At 34.3% G+C, this 21,591-nt stretch overlaps 2 protein-coding genes across 2 annotated transcripts in view; one reads left to right on the forward strand and one right to left on the reverse strand.

The window, feature by feature from the left end:
• The window catches only part of LOC126972605 (lariat debranching enzyme), a 57,891-nt gene extending 41,401 nt beyond the window's left edge, over nt 1–16,490 (reverse strand). The window contains exons 1-5 of the mRNA XM_050819459.1: nt 15,980–16,490; nt 15,746–15,912; nt 14,319–14,544; nt 13,357–13,686; nt 12,253–12,363 (exon numbers count right to left, since the gene is read on the reverse strand). Of these exons, the coding sequence (XP_050675416.1) occupies nt 12,253–12,363; nt 13,357–13,686; nt 14,319–14,544; nt 15,746–15,912; nt 15,980–16,176 (1,031 nt within the window). The 5' untranslated portion in view covers nt 16,177–16,490. The remainder of the gene's footprint in view (nt 1–12,252; nt 12,364–13,356; nt 13,687–14,318; nt 14,545–15,745; nt 15,913–15,979) is intronic.
• LOC126972505 (aprataxin) lies at nt 1,898–3,493 on the forward strand. The gene is given in 3 exon segments (XM_050819323.1): nt 1,898–2,544; nt 2,950–3,015; nt 3,018–3,493. Coding segments are annotated over 3 exon segments (546 nt in total). The 5' UTR covers nt 1,898–2,138; the 3' UTR covers nt 3,092–3,493.
• Nucleotides 16,491–21,591: the final 5,101 nt, after the last annotated feature.

The following is a 21,591-nucleotide window of genomic DNA, read 5'->3' on the forward strand; positions in this document are numbered from 1 at the left end:
TACAATTATTTTATTTGATATTATTTAATTTATTGAAAATAAAAATCTTATGACTAAAAAAGATTTTATGTATTTTAGGGCCCTTAACATTGTTTAAATTTAGATATTTATTGAAACACTTGCAATGCATATTATATGAAAATGGCCCTCAAGTACCATAATAAAAACTTTTTAGTCATGACAATTTGTATTTAATTTTAAATAAGTAAAGTAATTTTATTTTTTACGAATGCCCGTTAGACGTTAATGCACATGAAAATTTCCAAAAAAACATTCGTAAATAAAAAAGTAGAAAAGTTTTGAGTTGGCATTTTATGTTGAATACAAAAGTATTAATTAGTATTTTATAAGACAAACTGTATAAAAAGTATTATAATCCACATGTCACATATTAAATAAGTAGTAAATATATATTGCGTTTTAATTATGAATTAATTAATATTATGTAAAAATTTCTTATCTTTAACTTCAATCTTTGCCACTCCTTGAATGGCATCTGCTACTATGTCATTTGTATCGATGTATTTAACCCAAAAAGTCCGCATCGCAAACGATAATAATAATAAATAATAATATTGACACACTTTTACACAAAATATCTTGCCCCAAACAAGGCATACATAGCCTGTACTATGGGTGCAAGACGATATATTTAATACAATATACTTACTTAAACATACATAAACACATATAAACATCCATGACTCGGAAACAAACATCCATAGGTATTCATCATATAAATCATTGCACGATTCAAACCCGGGACGGCACAAACGATAACTTGGAGACAGCCGTATTCCAAGGTTAGCTCACAGCATCAAACATTGTCAATAACGAATTCCAGTGCGCTGCAATCTTAATTCTTCTCTTCGAGCTTCAATACGCACCAGATTATAAAATGTTATATCCCGGGATAGATGCCTAAGTATACAGTATACTTACCTATCGTCCAAATAAGAAGCAAGTAAAGCAAAGCAAGATTCACTTTATGGTAAGTGATGCCCATTACAAAGCATGCAGTGCCTCTCAGAACACTAATCCAGAACAGAACAATTAATACAAAATCAATAATTAAGATTAAAATAAAGCTTGGCATACCACTGTGTCTTACTTTCTTTTCATCTATGAAATAGAGCAGCTCTTGACTACGCAACAACAATGTATGCAGGTGTTGAGCTAATCAAGAATATCTTTGAGGCATATCTTTGCCTAAGAGTAATCACAGAAGGCACTTGATATATTTTTTGGTTCGTCTAAGGCTTTCAATTGTGTTCAACATTAAACGCCGGTCAGGAAGCTATATCCCTATGGTTTATAAGGAACTGAACTCGATAATATAATTGAAAAGATCGGTGTGATTTGAGTGAGGAGATTTTTCTGGGCTCCTCTCAGTATGGGAGTACCACAGTAGTCTATTCTTGGACCACTCCTCTTACTTATTTACATGAATGTATTATCGAATGAACCTTGTAGAAAAAGAGAGCTATCATATACTCCTCAAAATACCGTATTAATACACTACAGAAAGCCATCATATTGTTTGATCATTAGTATATTTTTTTATGAAAATAAGGGGCGAAACGAGCAGGACGTTCAGCTGATGGATATTGATGAGCACTGCCCGTTACAATGTAGTGCCACTCAGGATTCTTGAAAAATTCAGAAATTTTAAACTTTAAAGTCAGCAAACAGCATGTACATTTGTTTCAGGTATAAAATAAGAAAATAAAACTTGGCTTAGGGGAACTTTTATATAAAATAAATAAAAAAAAAACATTAAAAGTTGATACAGATTATGTAATCAGATACAGTAATTAAATATTCTTCGCCTATGGGCTTGCATCCTGTGCCATTAAATAAATAATAAAAAAACATATTCTTTGAGTTGAAACTTGAAAGTTTGAAAATTGAAACTGAAATATGAATACAGAAAATATCAAAAGTAAATAATAAATATATTCTTTGATGAACTATGAAATAATGAATTTATCAATACAAGGCTTAAGAGTTAGTAAGTGATTATAATAGTTATACTCTAAATAATAAAAAAAAAATTTGCTTTATAATAAAAATCAATAGACCACATAAAGTTCTAGGTACTGAAATTTGAAAAACTTATTCGAACTAGTCAAACTAAAATGCAGAATAATTCAAATCAAAAACATGTGAAGAACCACTGGTCTTTAGGTTTATTAGAATCAATGAATGACCCTTCTTCAGTTTATAAAGAAACAGATAAAGTGGTCGTCATAAAAGATAAATATCCTAAAGCTAAAGTGCATTACCTCGTACTGCCTCGAGATAATATAAATAGTATATATAATCTTGATAAAAGTCATATTTTATTGTTGGAAGAATTTGGAAAAGTGTTTCATGATATACAAGAAGAACATTCAGATTTGGAGCTCAAAGCTGGTTTCCATAGTATTCCCAGCATGCAAAGAATGCATATGCATATAATAAGCAAAGATATGATATCAGCATGTTTAAAAACAAAAATACACTGGAATAGCTTTACTACAAGTTTCTTTTTGCCATATAAAGGTAATTTTTTTGTTAGCTAAGTACTTAAGGACATTTACTTATAAAGTTTATTGGTGTTTTTAATACATATTTTATTTTGTTATTACAATTCATATTTTATAAGCTTTTTGTCATATAGATTATGTGTTATTTAAGTTAATAAATTAGATATTTAACAACTTGTAAATCTTTTGTTATTGGAAAAGTGATTCGAAATTTGAGTGGATTCTATGGAGTATAATTGCTAAACAGGTTTTTGGTTTGCTGCCTGAGTAAGGAGTTTATTTACATTTAAATTATTATGGTAGCGTAATACCATAAATATTGTTATTAATTATATGGTTTTGGAACTGCAACCTTGCTAGTATTCTTACTAATCGATTTATATGTATGTGTTTTAATTAACAAATAATATTGATGTTGCAGATGTTTTGAGGAGTTTAAAAGATAATGGACATGTTGAAAAAATATCAACTGAAAAGCACAAAACTTTAATGTTAAATGTAATCAATGTGAATTTGTACCTAAGAACATGCCAGATTTGAAGAAACATTTGTTAAGCCATTGAAATAGTATAATGTGACTGCAACATACTTGAAAATGAGATGAATAAGTACATTGTAACCTAATTATTGTGAATACTGATTTATAAAAAAATTAAGTTCCATAAAATTTTTTTTTCATTGTTACAATGAAATTTATCTATGTTTTTTTGTATGGAAATAGGGTAGGGCCATACTAGTGAGCTGGCCTGTTCACATATTAAAAACTAATAGCATGGTAGTGCTAATTTTGCACTTGGATCCCTTCTGTCAACAGAGACTACTACCAGCATGTCAGAATCAATAGTGATCATGTTAGTGATCTCAAAAAGTAAGTAAAGTAATTTGTTTTCAAAGGCTAAACGATACTATTAATGGGTTTGCCTCTTACCTTATCCTGTCTTATTAATAAACATAATGAAAAGTTACACTTAGTTTAAAATTACTTCTCCCTGTCATTTGATTCTTTAGTGACAAAGATAAGATAATGACAATTTTTTAAAAAATTGGAATAACTTTACTTCATGTTTATTAATAACACAAATTATGTTTGAAATCATCAATGTATTGCATTCAAACCTTAAAATTTTCATCAATGCCTACTTGTTCCTTTTTAGAATGAAAAGTCAATTTCTACTGGTCAATTAAGCAGAGATGCCAACATGTAGTCTGGTAAAGATAGCATTATATTGATTTAATATTGCAAAATCTTTGCAGATACCAACTAAATATGGAAAGCAATTTAAAAGCACAATATATTACAGAAAAATCACTTAAGGTGGATATTCATTTTGTAGAAAATCAGAAAATTATTAATCAACATTATAACCTATTATATGTAAATCATTAAAAAAAGATATTATATTAGTTGTTGATCTAATACTGTTATCTACTGATAAAGAAACATAGATCAAAGTAGAAACATAAATGCAGTTGATCCACTGCACTAATCAATGCATTGAAACAAATGAAGAATTAATACCACCTATTTCTTAACAATATCAAAAATCCTGAAAAACAACTTCTTCCAATAAATTTGGCAAAGCAAGAGGGTACCTATCCATTTATTTTCTCAATCTCAATTAGAGCTCATAAAAGCGAGAGAGTGCCAAGGAAGATAGTTTTAAAAGAAAAAGTAATAACAAAAAAAGAGAAAAAGGTGTAAGTAAATTAGTTTTTTACTAAATATGACCTCTTGTTCACTGTTGAGTGTCTTCACATTTCACCACTGAGAGGACTAGTTGCAATGTGTCAGGTTTTGTTTTGTTGATAATTTATATGTCTATATACACTGGCCTTCAAAAGTAAGTATCACACTTTTAAAATTGGGATAATGTTTTAAGTTCACAAGATATACTTTCGAAATAAAAAGGAAAGAGAATTTAATTTTGTACATAAAAACTTTATAGTCGGTAACCTTCTTTTAAGAATTGGCTGAAAAAAAACTTCAAAAACAATTTACCATTCACATTTTTCTTTCTGTTTTAAATTTTTTTCAAGATCGATGGGTCTTGTTTTAAAAATTTATGCTAAAAAGCATATAACATTTATTTATCATGCCTCTTTCAGTTGAAGAATGTGCTAGGATCATGGCTTTTCTGGAACTAGGCATCATCAGTATGTGTCGCACTGCAAGAATGGTGGGTGTGACGGTACGAACGGTCCAGAAGGTAAAGCGAAGGTACGAAGAGACTGGACACCATCTGAGGAGACCTTGTAATTGCAGACCCAGGTGTACCAGTGCTCGAGAAGATTGTTATATTATTTCCACTGTGTTATGAAATCGCCACCAAAATGCAGTTGAAGTCCAGCAACAGCTACTTCAGACCCGGAGGGACTACATTGGTGACAGTACAGTGAGAAGAAGACTTGCTGAAGCAAATTTAAAACCCCGAAGACCAGCGAGTAGCCCAAAACTCGAGAGACAGCATCAAGTAGCGAGACTGCGATACTCCCGTGAACACATGCAGTGGGATGAAGAAGAATGGTCAAGAATTTTGTTTGCAGATGAGTCTCGATTCTCCCTTTACACTTCTGATGGAAGGCGAAGTGTTTACAGGCGACCTGGTGAGCGATACCTTCAAGCCTGCATCTCAGACAGAGTCCAATATGGTGGAGGCAGTGTACATGTATGGGCTGGCATATCTTCAGAAGGTCGCACAGAGCTTGTAGCCATACAAAATGGCACCCTCACTCGGCAAAGATATGCTCAAGAGATTCTCAATGAATATGCAGGGCCGAATTTAGCAAATATGGGTGATGGATTGATGCTGATGCATGATAATGCCCGGCCACACACGGGTCATATCATACAAGAGTATATTCAGGAGGTCGGTATCAGCGTGATGGCTTGGCCATCAAGAAGTCCTGATCTCAACCCGATTGAACACGCCTGGGATGAGCTTGGGAGGCTAGTCAGAAATCGCAGACCACCACCTACTACCCTCAGGGCACTAAAGCAGGCCCTGGTAGAAGAATGGGAGAAACCTAGTGTTCAGTATGCCAAACCGGCTCGAAGCTGTAATCAAAGCTCGAGGAGGCAATACCAGTTATTAAAAATTAAATAACATGTAATACATTTTAGTTGAATTTTTTTACACTAAACTAAAAATGTCTATTTTCATTTTTTTATCTTTTTTAAGTTAAAAATGTTACTAATTTATAATTTTAGTTTCTAAGAATTAAAGCCTATAAAATTTGCAACAAAACGTTTTTAATCTTAAATCTCTACCTTCTATAGTTAAGAAAAAAATATTGTTCATGAAAACTTTTTTTTTTTTTTTATCTAAGTCGGATCTGCGATCAGTCATAAGACTATAAGCGGATGAGTTGGGTGAGTATGACGTTTAGACGAAGAGACCAGTGTTTCATCTGCCTTCCTATAACACATCCTTCCTTTTCAGCCTTTTCATCGCTCTGGGACGGATTAGGAGATCATTAGCCAGGGTATTTGGGTGAACCGAGAGGAGATCAGCGTATTTCCTTTTGAATTTATCAATTTCCGACTGAACACTGGGAACGCCAAGATATTGATGGATCTCGTCATTTCTGGAAAACCATGGGGCACTTGTGATGGTACGCAGGATGTTGTTGTTCATGAAAACTGTACTATATTTGACAATATGTGCTCAAAGTATGGCATAAAGATGAAAAGAGATTGAATCAGAAAAATAAATAAGGAATACTGGCCATATCACCACTAGAAATTCGAGGAGAAGACTGAAGAAGAAATGTTTTTCTTTTTATTTTGATTGGTTAGAATCTGTTGATAATTTTGATTGATGATTTGTGTTTGTTACGGTCATATGATTAAAGACCAGTCTAGAAAATATATTTTTAAAAAATAGCATTAGTTTGATTTTTATGGCATCCATCACAAAAATATGATGTAGAGTTGGGCTGTCAGACTTAAGATAATCCGGTAAAACCATCATTTAACAATAGTACTAAATAATCTTGAAAATTAGCAAATTTCAGTATCGGAACACAATAGAAAAGAGGATATCAAATATTTGCCTTTTTCTATACAAATTATTTTCGAATTTTAAACTTTCTTCCCGCGTTACATTTTAATAAACTGCTGATTTATTGGAGTCTTTGATCCTATTATTTAAAAGTATTACGGAACCCTAGGAGGTGAGTCCGACTAGTACTTGTCAAGTTTCAATGTCGGTGTTGAGTAGCATTTGTCTAATAAACAGCTAGTTGATTAGTAACTACCTGTAGGTGTTGCTAGAAGATGACCGACTTGTCTTAAGGCGATTAAAACTAGAAACGCCACGATGCATACATTAACGGAATCCTCTCCAAACATAGCATTGATAATGTATTTCTGGTGTTTGAGTTCCACGCTGGAACTCGCATTAAAAATTACTTTAATTCGTCGTGGAGATCTTTGAGGGTACCCATTGACCATAAGTGGACATCTTTCGGCTCAGATGATTTTCGAGAAAATTAGAAAAACGGTGCAATAATATACCCTTGAAAACCCCACTCATTAACATCAACCTTATGAATTCTGTTGTTTAAATATAAAATCAACAGATGGAGGGTGGTTCCTTTTAAGCTGAACAAAATCAAACTCCTTATATAAATCACAGAATATTCAAAGAGCATTTTGTGATTCACACACACATACACCCACAACTACAGATAAATGTCCAATAGTAAAATCAATGCTCTCCCCAGTAAGATAATATAGCTGTGCTGCATATAACACGTCTTTCGGCTGAGATGATTCCCAATAAAGAAAGTTAGAATGAATGGTGCGAGAATAGACCCTTGAGGAACCCCACTCATTAATATAAACGTTATGAATTCTGTTGCTATAATATAAAATCAATAGATGGAGGTCAGCTCCTTTTCAGTTCGTATTTCGAACAAAATCACAGACCATAAAAAAGCATTCCAGCCAAGCTTCAAAGATATTCTATAGGAAGATAACATAACTATGCTGCATCAAACACGTATATCCGTATTAACACACTTTCGTGTTTGGTAGAAACATTTATTTTTATAATAGGTAAGTATATTAAGTAGGTATTAGCGAAAAAATACGGTATAATTATTTATGATTAAGCGATGTGTTGTGCTGGCACATTATGAACGACCTAGCTCTTCCATGAACTTATTAGACCAGAATATGTCTGCAAGATAAGTTTTATATAACAATTTTTTTTTTTATAGAAAGAAGGGACGAAATAGGACGTTGATTTGATGGTAATTGATACGCCCTGCTCATTACAATGCAGTACCGCTCAGGATAAGTGAAAAACCCAAAAATTCTGAGCGGCACTACAATTGCGCTCGTCATGTTGAGACATAAGAAGTTTAGAAAGGGTAAGTAATTTAAACGCACTTAAAATTGAAATATCTGTATTTTACACTTTCCACTTACGAGGGCGGCACTGAAAATTTCGGGAATCAAGGAAGTAACACAACATTACTATTTAAAAATGTATTTATTGCTTTTCGAAGTATTCTCCTCGAAATTTTACACATTTTTCCATACGATGGAACCAATCATTGAAGCAACCATTCCATTCGGAAGTTGGGGTCTCCAAAATGGCCGTTTTGTAGGCGTCCACAGCTTCTTCAGGTGATGAAAATCTCTGACCACGCAATTTATTATTTATTTTAGGGAAAATATAGAAATCATTAGGGCTTAGGTCGGGGCTGTACGGCGGATGGTCTAATAATTCTATGTTTTCTTGCTCTAAAAACTCTTTTGTTCTGTGCGCGGTGTGAGAACTCGCATTGTCGTGATGGAGGATGATGCGGCGGTTGCAGTTCTCTTTACGGAGTTCAGAAACGACCTGTGGCAAACAAATGCTAGCATACCATTCTGCATTAACCGTTCTTTGTCCCTCAAGAGGAATAGTCGCAACATGGCCGGTTTTGGAGACAAACGTGGCCGCCATTTTTTTTGCAACACTCCGTGAACCAACAATTTTTGTTGGCTTTAACTTTTTTTCGAACACCCAAACACGTGACTGGTTTTTGTTTCAGGTTCGTACGCGTATACCCAGGTTTCGTCACCAGATACGATGTTGTATACAGCATTTGAGGATCCTGCGTGGAATCTTTCGAGAGTTCTGACGCACCAAGTAACGCGTGCCGCTTTTTGCTCTTCACAAAGCAAATGCGGTATCCATCGGGAAAACAACTTTTTTACACCTGATTGTTCATGCAAGATTATTTGTATTTGACTCATGCCAATGCCTAAAGTTGCCTGAATTTCGCGGTATGTCACATGTCGATCTTCCTCAATCAGCTTACGCACAGCATCAACGTTTTCTTTGGTGACTGCAGTTTTGAGACGACCTTGACACGTCCACGTTGAAATTCAGCAAACCAGCGATAAATTGTGATTTTGGATGGGGCTTCATCACCAAATGCAGAATTCATCCGGTCAACACACTGTTTTTGAGTAAAACCACTTTTTTATCCATTTTCTCAACGACTAAAAAGTTTGAAAAGACCTTGTGGCAAGACCGAGAATCTTTTTTTAAATAAATAAATGGTATTCGATTTTTAATACCAAGGAGTTTTCTATTAAAAAGATTTTAATATGACAGGAACAGTGGAAATATTCCATTCCCGATACTTTTAGTGCAGCCCTCGTATAACTTAATATAATTTGGGCAGCGTTACCCCTTACAATTAACAATGTGTAATGTTCTCTCGAACTGGGCGCTCTGGCCTATATAGGGCACTAGTAACTCACACGAATCAAGATAACCAAAGATTAATATGTTATTATAGTTATTTCTAAAATTATAGTTATAATTATATAAAACAGTACTAACAAAGTAAGTCGTTAAATAAATGTTATAATTAATTGGGATGTCTAATCTAATCAACATTTATCGTGAACTTAAAATGTCAAATGTTTTATGCAGTTCATGATGTTGGTGGCGCTTGTAAACACATCAAGCTGACAGATATTAAATCTCATTTGCCCAGTAATTCCACTAGCTACGGCGCCCTTCAGACCGAAACACAATAATGCTTACACATTACTGCTTCACGGCAGCACTTCGGAGGCGCCGTTGTGGTACCCATAATCTAGCCGACATCCTGTGCAAAGGGAGGCTCCCACTGGTATTAAGATACAAATCTAGTACCAAATATCTATCATATAATCGCATTTCATCTGACTAGGTAGTTTGTTTTTATTATTCTGGAGATTCTTAGCACCCAATTTAAAAGTAGGGTATAATATAAACAACTTTTTTCATTGCACTAGTTTTATTGCCAAAATATAGTAGTTTTCATAGATAACTGTTAGCTATTTCGGATGGGTATTTTTTAAGTAAAAATACAAAATTATTTACTTACATTGCCTAACTTATACCAATAGTTAATATCATTATCTAAGTATCAAGTTTTCACATCTGCCAACATCAAGTATCTTATCATATAACTGTAATTTGCCTTTCAACTACTGCAGAATGATTCTGAATTCGGATGGGGCTTAAATTTTGTGAACGGCTACCTTGTACTAATAAGCAATAAATCTGCTTAGAAGCCTTATAACAGGCCACATTATTCAAGTGAGGTCTTCTAATCAGCGAGAACATAATGTACCAGCAGGTTTTGTTCCTGTGTGCCTTTTGACTTAGAAATTTAATAATATTTAGGACAGTAGAGAGTAGGCATGCAAATTATTGCCTTTGAACTTATTTTCATTGTATGAAATTAAAAAATTTAAAAGTCGAATGACCGATTGACTCCTGTGATCTGCCAATAATAATGAAATTTCATTCATACCCACAAAAACACGTGAATTTGAGATCTGCTACAAATTATTCCAACGAAATTTATACAGGCAAGGTAAGCCTTTTTAATAAAATTATGTAAAAATCTTGAAGTATTTAATCATTTTGCTAAATAATTACATTCCAATTGCTAAAACAAAATACATCGCCGACAAAATGTTTCGCACCATATAAATCAATGAGCTTCTTATAGGCATACCTATACAATAGACTTTGAACGTTACTGCCACGAAATAAGGTGTTCATTTGAATGAATGTTTTAATGTTATCTGTATAAGTAAATATATCCGTATATAAAACGCCGCTCGGACATTTTTGACGATGTTTTCAATTTCGAATAGCGATATTTTTACAAGACGCCCTCTAGGTACTTACTGTGTGAGTGCAAGTGAGATAGACTGATTACTGGCTCGACGACTCAGTTCATAACGCGGGCACTAAACTATCAATCACAGTTATAGATAAAAAAACACACTCAACTCTCTTCGTATGTAAGCTATCAGGAGCTTGTATTTACTATATTTTTGTCTAATGTAGTGATGACCTTGAAAAAGGTCACGCCCTCACAAAATACTGTATTTTAATAGGCTTTTTAGTAAGGGATTAACCCCCTTATTCATAATGGTCCGCTAACTTTAAACATCCGCTAAGGAGTGTTTTTTTCATTCTGACTCAGGTCAATACAAGAAGACAGAGTGAGAGTAAGCAATGCTTTAGGTTAGCAGACTATTATGAATAAGGGGGTAAAAACATAAAATTTAGTATTCGTTTTTAATTTCTCGTTGCTCACTTAAATTTACAACTTCACTTAAAACATATCCGCATAAAACTATATAGCTCAAAATTGTTGTCTTGTTCAACTCGCAGGTTGTGGCTTCATCTACAGGATCTACTTTATGGTTGATAACCTGCTCAAACCCAATATTTGCATATGAGGAAATTGACTTGAGATGTCGCTCTTTGATATCTAAACAATGAGAGTTGAACAAGACATACAAGATTTATCAACGAAACGTCACTTGAACGGTTGGCTCGGTTGGGAGAGCACGGAACGCGTGAGGTCGCGTGTTCGAGTCCCGCATCGTTCATAAACTTGTTTTATATTTTTTTTTTGTAATTAATTCCGGAAGTTATGGTTATCATTTTAAAAAAAAATAACAAATTGTTTAGAATTATATTACTTCCACCGTTACATATCTATATAAAATAAGTGAATGACTTTTCATTTTATTCTTAATATTATATTAAATTTCGAACAAGGCAATTGTAAAATAATATAATATTTGCTAGGATTTCATTCATAATTTTTCTTAAATATATTAAGGGCTGAAATTTATATAATAATAATTCATCTTAATTTTTTTTTAATTCTTAACATGATATTCAGATAATAGGTCCTAGTGTGAAGAAACAATTTGACTACAATAAGTTAGTACTATATTTCATTACTTTTACAGGGAAGCTTACTAGACCGAGGACTCTCTGATTCCAAAATTGAAGCCGATGAATTGCTTAGGTCTTCATCCGATGTATAAATTGCTAAATTTCTTCTTTTAAATACTTTCTTTAAAGCCTGCGGTGGGGTCATACAATCGGAATCCACATTTCCACTCTCAGACAAAAAACTGTTGCTTTGTGACATAAAAGAATCACTCTCTGATAAGTTATCCGTTCCAACATCGCTTGGAGTAATTGGGGCTGGTAGTGATAATTTTGAACACTTAATAGGTGTTTGATCCAGAGAAACATCTTTAGCACAATCTAATTTACTTTTATGTTCTGTTTGTACCATATGTCGACCTAATCTTGCTAAGAGAACTTGTAGGGGATCGTCAATCCCAAGTTTTTCACACAGAGATGTTGTTTGTGGATTCATAATAGCTTCGCTTGGTGTTCGTTTAGGTGTATCACGATTGTACACTGGAGCAGTTCTAACAAAATCTTCACTTTTAATTGTTAAGTCACTCATCAGGGTCAGCACATTTTTCTTCTCTTCGTCATCAGGGGTAAAGTCGTACCTGAAAATATTGGGTAATAATAAATATTAAATAAAAAAAGATAAGCACACCAAATGCATTTTTATCATTCTAATCTGTGATTTATGTTAATCCGTTGTGCAGTACATGGGTGATAATATCATAAATTTCCAAAACATTATATTTTAGTCTGACAACACTAATATACGAAATTTCATCTCTATTTGCAAGGAACTTTTTGCCTCAATTTGTAGATCAGCTGCCTACTAAGCTTTAACTGAATTCCATCACCTTAAAGTCTATCATTCATATTGACAGTATTATATCAAGTTAATATTATTTAATCACGGTAAGATTGTACTAAGCCCCTCTAATATTCAATTTTATATTGTAAGAGTAAATTAATAGAGGATATGAATAATACCAAATAATTAATTAATTTTTAAAGTCATAAGTGCACGCTTTTTAAATCTTTCAAAATTATATTTAATTATATTATAATACTATACTTGCATTAATCTATAACAATTGTTTGGACTGAAAGTTGTTATAATAACTATTGATTTATAAATTATTATAATATTTAATAAGTTAATATTAAATATTATAATAATCATATACATAATATTGACGAAAGAAACAAGGCTTAAATAGGTATGTGACTAGTATAGTGGTATAAGTAAAAAAAAAAATAAAGTTCCACCCAGATTCGGTACTTTAGCTTGAGACAGAAGGATATGTCTTGGTAGCCCAGTCAGGCACACTTCAAATCAAAACAAACATAGTGGAGATATATATAAGCTTCTAACTGGCACCTTGTGCAAAGCAAACACAAACCAGTAGTGGACTCTAACTTATTTCCATAGACAACCAAAAATGGAACAAATGCATCATTAGTGTTTGAGGGTTAACATGCCATGGACAACATCAAAATCGTTTTTTTTAAAACTGCTGAATTTTTATTGTAAATCTTTCTATGGTGATGATAAATATGTTAACCCACTAGAATGGTCCATAAAATAAAATTTCTCTCACCTTTCGTTGCCTCCAGGGCCTGGTAAATGCGAATCAATATTCTTAACCGACAGAAGGTGATTTGTATTCTTCAAAACAGCAAGCCATTCGGCATCATGTTTCAATAATTTATCACCATCATACTCTATGGGCAAATCTAAAATCTGTAAATGCCTTCTCTTTGGTAAACATTTATCTAATGCTAAAAACTTTGTCTCCTTTCCATCTTCATGTTTCACTAGAGCTGCAAATTGGCAATGTAAATGTGCCGAGAACCAATAGTCCGGTTTTAGCTTGTGCAGCAGTTGTTCTGCTGGAGGACTTCCCAATTTGTTTGATTCAATATCATCTCTGAAAAACAAAGCTGTACTATTAAAAATATATATTAAGTTATTATATTAATTTTATAGTAATATACCTTCTTCTTATCATGTTTTTGCGTAATCAGTTTAAGAGTATTATTAATATGGAAATACTAAATATCGATGGGAAAAAAAAAAAAAAAAACAAGATAAGTGCGAGTTCGACTTGTCCACCGAGGGAGGAAAATAATAATTATAGATCTGTTTTAGCTTATCCGAGCTAGCTATACCAAGCCCTTTCATATGACACTCCACATGACATGGTTAACTCAATTCAAAATTTGGACCAGCATTCCATGCATAAAGACACTGTTTTTTTATGATATAGTCTTCAGACTTCTCCCTATACTTGTAGTATAAGACGGTATTATTTGCTGTAGTTCTAGATCAACCGAAAGTACCCTATAAATTTCGATTCCCTTGAGAGTGGCGAAATATATGTCATTTTCATGAGATAAAGTGTATGTTATGTCTTGACAGACATAACATAGGGATCTAAGGATATAAGGAATCCGTTATTTTCCAACTTTGCACCACATCTAACATGGGTTTATTGTAATATAATATATGTATATAATATAATAACATGCTAGTAAACATTAATGTATGTATACAATATACCTAAGGAAAGGTTTTCTCTTTAATAAGTTATCTGCATTTCCATATTTTGCTATACCTCTTGGCCAGTCGTGTGACAGCATCACATGTACCGGTTCAACTAATTGTTTCAGTCTGAATGCATCCAGAGCTCGGACATGATATACAGATCTTATTGAATTCTGTGTATATGGTGGACATTCCCAGAAACCTTGTAAGTAATCATGGCCCTTAAATATCCCTGACATACCTAAAAAATAATAATCCTGTGTTATTATTACATAATAACAACATCAATAGGTGTATTTATATTATTAGAGGATTTTAAAGCAGAGCCAAAGGTTAACTACCACCAATGAGATTAAGTATAATGTTAGCTGTGCCCGTGACATCGTTCATGTAAATAAGGGTGAATTTTTTTGTATGAACTGCACTTCAATCTACTACAAAAATATAAAAAATATTTCCACCTTGACATTAGATAAATTGACGACATGTAGTCGATGGAGCCATTAATAAAAAAAGGTATTCATGTTTCATGAAAGTTATTCATTAGTTCCAGAGATTAACATGTTCAAAAAAATAGACATTTTTTTAAAATTTGTATTTTTCTACTACTACAATTCCTTAATCACCTACAATGGGTGTTAAGAAAAAAATATCCAATATACTGTCACATCCACTCTAGTTTTATTAAAGTGTATCTAGATAGATGACATGGGGCCAAAATTTTTTAGTTACTTGTGTATCATTCTACTGAGAGCACTTTGATGATAATTTTAATAATACATAGGCAAAATTTGCTTGCACATACATTTCCTCAGTAACTTTTTTCATTTAGTTATTACACACTGACAGTCCAATACTACAATAGTCATAAAATCTTTTATGTGCAAATATAATCCAATTTTTATGATTTTGACAACAACAGATATTGTTCTGTACATAATAAATAAAATACTGTTTGTTTTTATTTGTCAATAATATTTCAAAGCATCAAGAATTATTTGATTAAAATATATTCCCTATTGTTATAATGAAATTGTTTTACACCAGAACTGTCAAAAATATGTCCATACAAAACAAATATAGGAAATAAAAATAATTATGGGTCCCTAATCGAAATAAAAACTATCCTATCTCTCAAGTTTGACTAAACTGCACTCCATGAAGTAATCCCCATTTAAATCTGTTCATTAGTTTACATTTGGTTCACTGGAAACAAATATTGGGACACTGGATTTGTATATATTAAGAATATTCTTTATTTAGCTTCAATAGAAATATGTATATACCTTATCAGTTGACCTCCAATTTACTTTCCACTATTTTTATAATAATATGCTTTAAATTTATGGTGATTCATTTATTTATTATTAGAATATTTCCTATATGAAACCATATCAAAAGTAATATTCGAAATTGTATGCCTTATTTTAAAGAAAACTTACCTCCTATTCTTAAATTTCCAAACCATATAACACCAGCTCGGCCTAAATAATAAATATTTGGTGCCACCCAACCTCCAAAAGGTAATTCCTGTAGGTAATTAGATGCTTCATGGTTCCCACCTATAAATAATGTTAGTATTGGAGCTGCCTTCTCTCCACTGTAATATCTAAAACAATATAATAATTGAGTGTTTTTTCACTTTTCATAAACAATTGAACAATTCGAATACTTACTTGTAAAATGTACAAATATTATGATATTTTTCTGGTACAGCCATTGCCTTGAGATCATCATTGTTTCTAACAGCTTGAAAATCCCCACAACATATTAATAAATCTATCTTTATTGACTCCCTTTCTTGTAAAGCCTCTATACATTCATATATTTTATCTAGTTCACCATGAGCACAACCTTCAATAGCTATCTTCATTTTCTTATTAGTTTAATTAATTTGTAAATTGAATTACAATATTTATGGGCAATATAAGATAATTGTAATTTAAGCGTAAAAATATTTAATACATTATTATGTATTTACTATTTATCACAGCTATTCAGAACTCGCCACTCAGCAGTGACAAGTCGACAACACTTGTGCGCGTCTATTTCACCAACACTCATCATTCATCAGCTGTCATACTCATATTGACTATTGTCAAATTATCGTTTTATTGACAGCAAATATAAAGTTATCGGAATAGAAAGAAATCTGATTTCTACCCCGTTTAAGTTCTTCGTGGTTCTTCGCCTTTCGAGTGATAGAAGTAAATAGAAGCAACTTGAAATTTCATCGGGGCCTCTCTTTGCAATAACCAATAATAACATTATATCAAAAGCCGTGAAATTATACACAGGGTATTTTCTTTCTGTTATTTTTTTTTCTAAATCATAAACTGCTACTCGTTTAATGCTTGGATCTGATATATACCTACATTTCTTGATCTCTTATTTTTCTTATAAAATATTTATTTTGACTGTTATAGTTATCCTGCCATTAATTGCCTTCGTTATCAACTCTGTACATATTTGGCACACGAAATGTTTCTTTGGTCAATGAAGATAAAGTTTAATTATTATTTTAATACTCTGTCTGTATTGATATTAAGTGGCTTATTGTATTCGTTGAAAATGTTTCGCTTCAGACATCCAATCTGTATAGAGACTTACTCATTTGAAATATTTTAAAAGTAGTGTCTAGTACATTTTTCTTTTAAATAATATGAATACTACTAACAAGAAAATTATTTAATATGCTCTGCAAAGTATTAACTTTAATTTTGCAAGGTCGAATCGTAATGTATCAATAACATCTCGGTTTCCAGCAACCTAGCAATTTTTTTATTTGATAATTTATTATAATTTAAAAATGAAATACCAATACTTTTCATGGCCATCTTTATGCCAGAACAGGTTGAAAATTTTCTGTCTAATAGAGTATATTAGGTAATTTCTCAAAATATTTTATTTTAAAGGAACACGGATCTTTCAAAACCTTTTTCCAATAGTTTGTTTAGTTTTTCTACTGGCATACTTCCTACCGTTATTTTCAACTATGATTCACTTTCATCATCACTTCAGCAGTCAGCTGGAAGACGTCCACTGCTAGATAAGGCTGAGTTGACGCCGGTGCTAACGCGTTTATTCCGACACTCTTATTCTAAAGGCGTAGTCCCTGACTCATGGAAGTCAGCCCTTGTCCATCCGATCCAAAAAAAGGAGACAGTTCGGATCCGGCAAACTACAGGCCTATTGGTATTACCTCCCTGCTCTCGAGAATCATGGAGAGCATAATTAGCCGCCAGTTTTTAGTATACCTAGAGGGTCACCAGTTGACCAACGACCGACAATACGGCTTTCGCCATGGTCGGTCGGCAGGAGATCTTCTGGTATACCTAACACATAGATGGGCGGCGGCTATTGAAAGCAAGGGGGAAGGCCTGGCAGTTAGCCTAGATATAGCGAAGGCCTTTGATCGTGTATGGCACAAGGCGCTCCTCTCAAAACTTCCATCATTTGGGCTTCCCGAGAGCTTATGTAATTGCACCTCCAGTTTCCTCACTGGGCGCAGTGCAGGATGCAAGTCGTTGTCGACGGTTTTTGCTCGAATCCCAAGCCCGTGAACGCTGGAGTGCCCCAAGGCTGTGTGCTATCTCCCACGCTGTTTCTTCTGCATATCAATGATATGTTGGACACCTCCAAGATTAATTGCTATGCAGACGACAGCACAGGTGATGCCGTATATATGGGCCATGCAGGTCTCTCTCGGGAAATCGTCGACCAGTGCCGGGAGAAACTTGTGTCTTCTATCGAGTCCTCTCTTGAGAAGGTCGCGGAATGGGGTAAACTGAACCTTGTCCAATTTAACCCCCAGAAGACTGAAGTTTACCACTAAAAAAACCCCATTTGGCGTATCACCGCTCTTCGACAATACTTCCCTTAAAGCCTCGCCTAGTATCGGAATACTGGGTCTCGAAATCTCGAGCGATTGCCAATTTCGTGGTTATCTGAAGGGCAAAGCCAAATTGGCTTTAAAGAAACTGGGCGTCATTAATAGAGCACGGCAATACTTCAAGCCGGCCCACATTCTAGCGCTCTACAAAGCGCAGGTCCGGCCACACATAGAGTATTGCTGTCATCTCTGGTCTGGCGCACCCCAGTATCCCAGTAGCAGCTCAAATTGTGGGGGACCCAGTGCTCTATGAACGGGTGGATCACTTGGCGTTGCGTAGAGAATTCGCTTCATTGTGTGTCTTCTACCGCTTTTATCACGGGGAGTGTTCCGAAGAGCTATTTAACCTGATTCCTGCCGCCGAATTTCACCTTCGCACGACACGCCACAAGTTAGGATATCATCCCCACCATCTGGATGAGTGGCGGTCCTCCACAGTGCGGTTTTCAAGGAGCTTTCTTCCACGTACTATAAAGCCGTGGAATGAACTTTCTTGTGCGGTGTTTCCGGGACGGTACGACATGGGTACCTTCAAAAAAAGCACGTCCACCTTCCTTAAAGGCCGGCAACGCTCCTGTGATTCCTCTGGTGTTGCAAGAGATTGTGGGCGGCGGTGATCGCTTAACAACAGATGACCCGTACGCTCGTTTGTCCTCCTATTCCTTAAAAAAAGGAGGCAAAACCCTCTCCGCGTTCCGTATGTCATCATTGGCAACACACACTGGTTAAAACATTCGTCTTGAGACACTGGGTATTTGGGACGAGAAGATTTAACGGAGCTCCCCGAAGCTGCCCACCCGAGTTGGAAAGTCGCGCCTCTCGAGTTCCGTCCAACCGCTCTTACCGACTGAGGAAACCGTTTAAGTGGCACATCGATTGTAAATCTTACTATGTCTTGTTCAACTCACAGGTTGTGGCTAAATCTACACGATATACTTTACAGTTGATAACTTGCTCAACCCCAATAATTGTACCTATTAGAAAATTTACTTTCGCTCTTTCAAACTATGGTCATCAACTGTAACGTAGATCCTGTAGATGGGGCCACTACCTGAGAGTTGAACAAGACAAACCAAGATTTAAAATTGATGTGTCATTCACCATGCACACATAACAGTCATAACGTAAATATAATATAACACTTGATCGATTTTGAACACAATCAAATACCTAGTTTGTATAAGTTTGCTAATTTCAAGTACACGCACCTAAATATCGCTGATCTAAGGACGATGAATACTATCCTTTCGTGATACAGTTTTTACTAGTACGAAACGATAGGGTTAATCAGTTTAATGACAGCCACTAAGTTACCTATACTAATGAAAGTTAACTTTGAATAATAATTAGTTACATTGTTTTTAGTTAATTGTATAGATTATTATTATTATTCAAACGGTTCGCTCAGTTGGTAATTGCGGTTGGACGAAATTATACCTGCTGAACTGGATCATTTTCCACGTAGTAGTTGTAGACGTACTCATGAAACATTTCGAGAGTACAGTTCCCCACTGTACGGGATTAGGTGCGACATGGATATATTTTTTATTTATGAAAATAAGGAACGAGACGAGCAGGACATTCAGCTGATGGTAATTGATACGTCCTACCCATTACAATGCAGTGCCGCTCAGTATACTTGAAACACCCAAAAATTTTGAGTGGCACTACAATTGGGCTCGTCACCTTGAGACATAAGATGTTAAGTCTCATTTGCCGAGTAATTTCACTAGCTACGGCACCCTTCAGACCGAAACACAGTAATGTTTACACATTACTGCTTCATGGCAGAAATAGTAGCCGTTGTGGTACCCATACTCTAGCCGGCTTCCTGTGCAAAGGAGCCTCCCACTGGTATATTAGACATGTTCTTCGTCTTGTCCGTGTTCATTTCGAGATCTACTCCTTGGGAGGCTGTATAATAATGGCTTAAATTCTCACTTCTTATAACTAGAGCTATTTGCGAGTGAAAGTTTCTTCAAACTCTATTAAGATGTTTCGGGGATCTGCCACATCAAATCATCAAATTAAAATTATTGAGTAATCATGTAAATGACAGAAGTGAAATCAATTAAGAGTACATTCTCATCGAGCGAGTATTATTCAGGTGTACCCAAAATCGTTACATTTCTGAGCGTGAAAGCCCAGTCAAATTCATGTTTAAGATATCGTCTTAATCATGGCTAAAACCATGTAACCACCGTAGAATCGCGGTTGAGCGATGTATTCGCCGTTGAATTGATGCCCAGTTCGTCCCAATCCAGAAGCTTTAAGACATCTTCGGCGATATGACATCGATTTGCCTGACTCTCCGTTGAAGTCTCGAAGCCTCGAGATCTGATCCTGGAGACGGATTCACACGGTGCCGTTTGCATACAAACACTTCAAGGCATCGATATATCGATAGTCAACCACTGGAGAGACTGAAGCACCGCTCAGCATTCGGTCTTTCTCATTGTCCACGAATGCCAAACATAGTGGCTGGTGACCTAATACACCGTCATCTGTGTATTTTGACTTCACAGATGTCCATATACTACTGTTTGCTAGTATTTGCTTTCTTTTTCCTAGGTTTAACGTTTCCTTTATCTATCAGCAAAGGTGGAGTCTTACCCCCTTATTAATAATGGTCCGCTAACTTTAATCAGCCGCTTAGGAGTGTTTTTTCTCATTCTGACTTAGGTCAATAGAAGAAGACAAAGTGAGAATTAGCAATGCTTTAAGTTAACAGACTATTATTAATAAGGGGGTAAGTAGCTTCAGTTAAGGTTGATCTACCTCATTTGTATCCGTAACATTATAATATGTAATACCAATAACAATTGGACCAGTATTTGTAACAGTTAAAGATAATGGGATTATATTTTGGTGCTCCTAAATTTATTCTGCGCATTCATCTACGTTTCGAGGTATGTCAGTTATTCAAATTTCATTGGATAGAATATAAAATATCTGTTGAGGGTGACAATGGTACTCCTTTGAAAATATTATTATGATTAACTCGATACGTTATATCACTATCATCAGCTGATAATCCTTTTAAACCATCAATAGTGACCAAATTACATATTATATTTTTCAAAGAGAACAATGGCATAAAGAGTACTTATTTTTAAAATTCAATAAAAAAATTCAGTGAAAAAAAGCGTAATATTACTTCCGTTTCATTCTGATTCCATTGCATGGCGATGTAATCACGATTATATTTTCTGTAAATATTAATTTCTCAATGAACGTTGACGTATCTATTCATACACTTTTCTTTAAAAAAAACTGTCTAATAAAGAGTCGCGTAATTTACAAAATAGAAAATTACTAATTAAGTATTAACTTTTACTGACAGCTTGTATAATTAGTAAAAAGAAGATTTTTTAAGCTATTGCACAGCTTCTATCG

The sequence above is a fragment of the Leptidea sinapis genome, chromosome 26, assembly GCF_905404315.1.
Source record: "Leptidea sinapis chromosome 26, ilLepSina1.1, whole genome shotgun sequence".
Lineage (NCBI taxonomy): Eukaryota > Metazoa > Arthropoda > Insecta > Lepidoptera > Pieridae > Leptidea > Leptidea sinapis.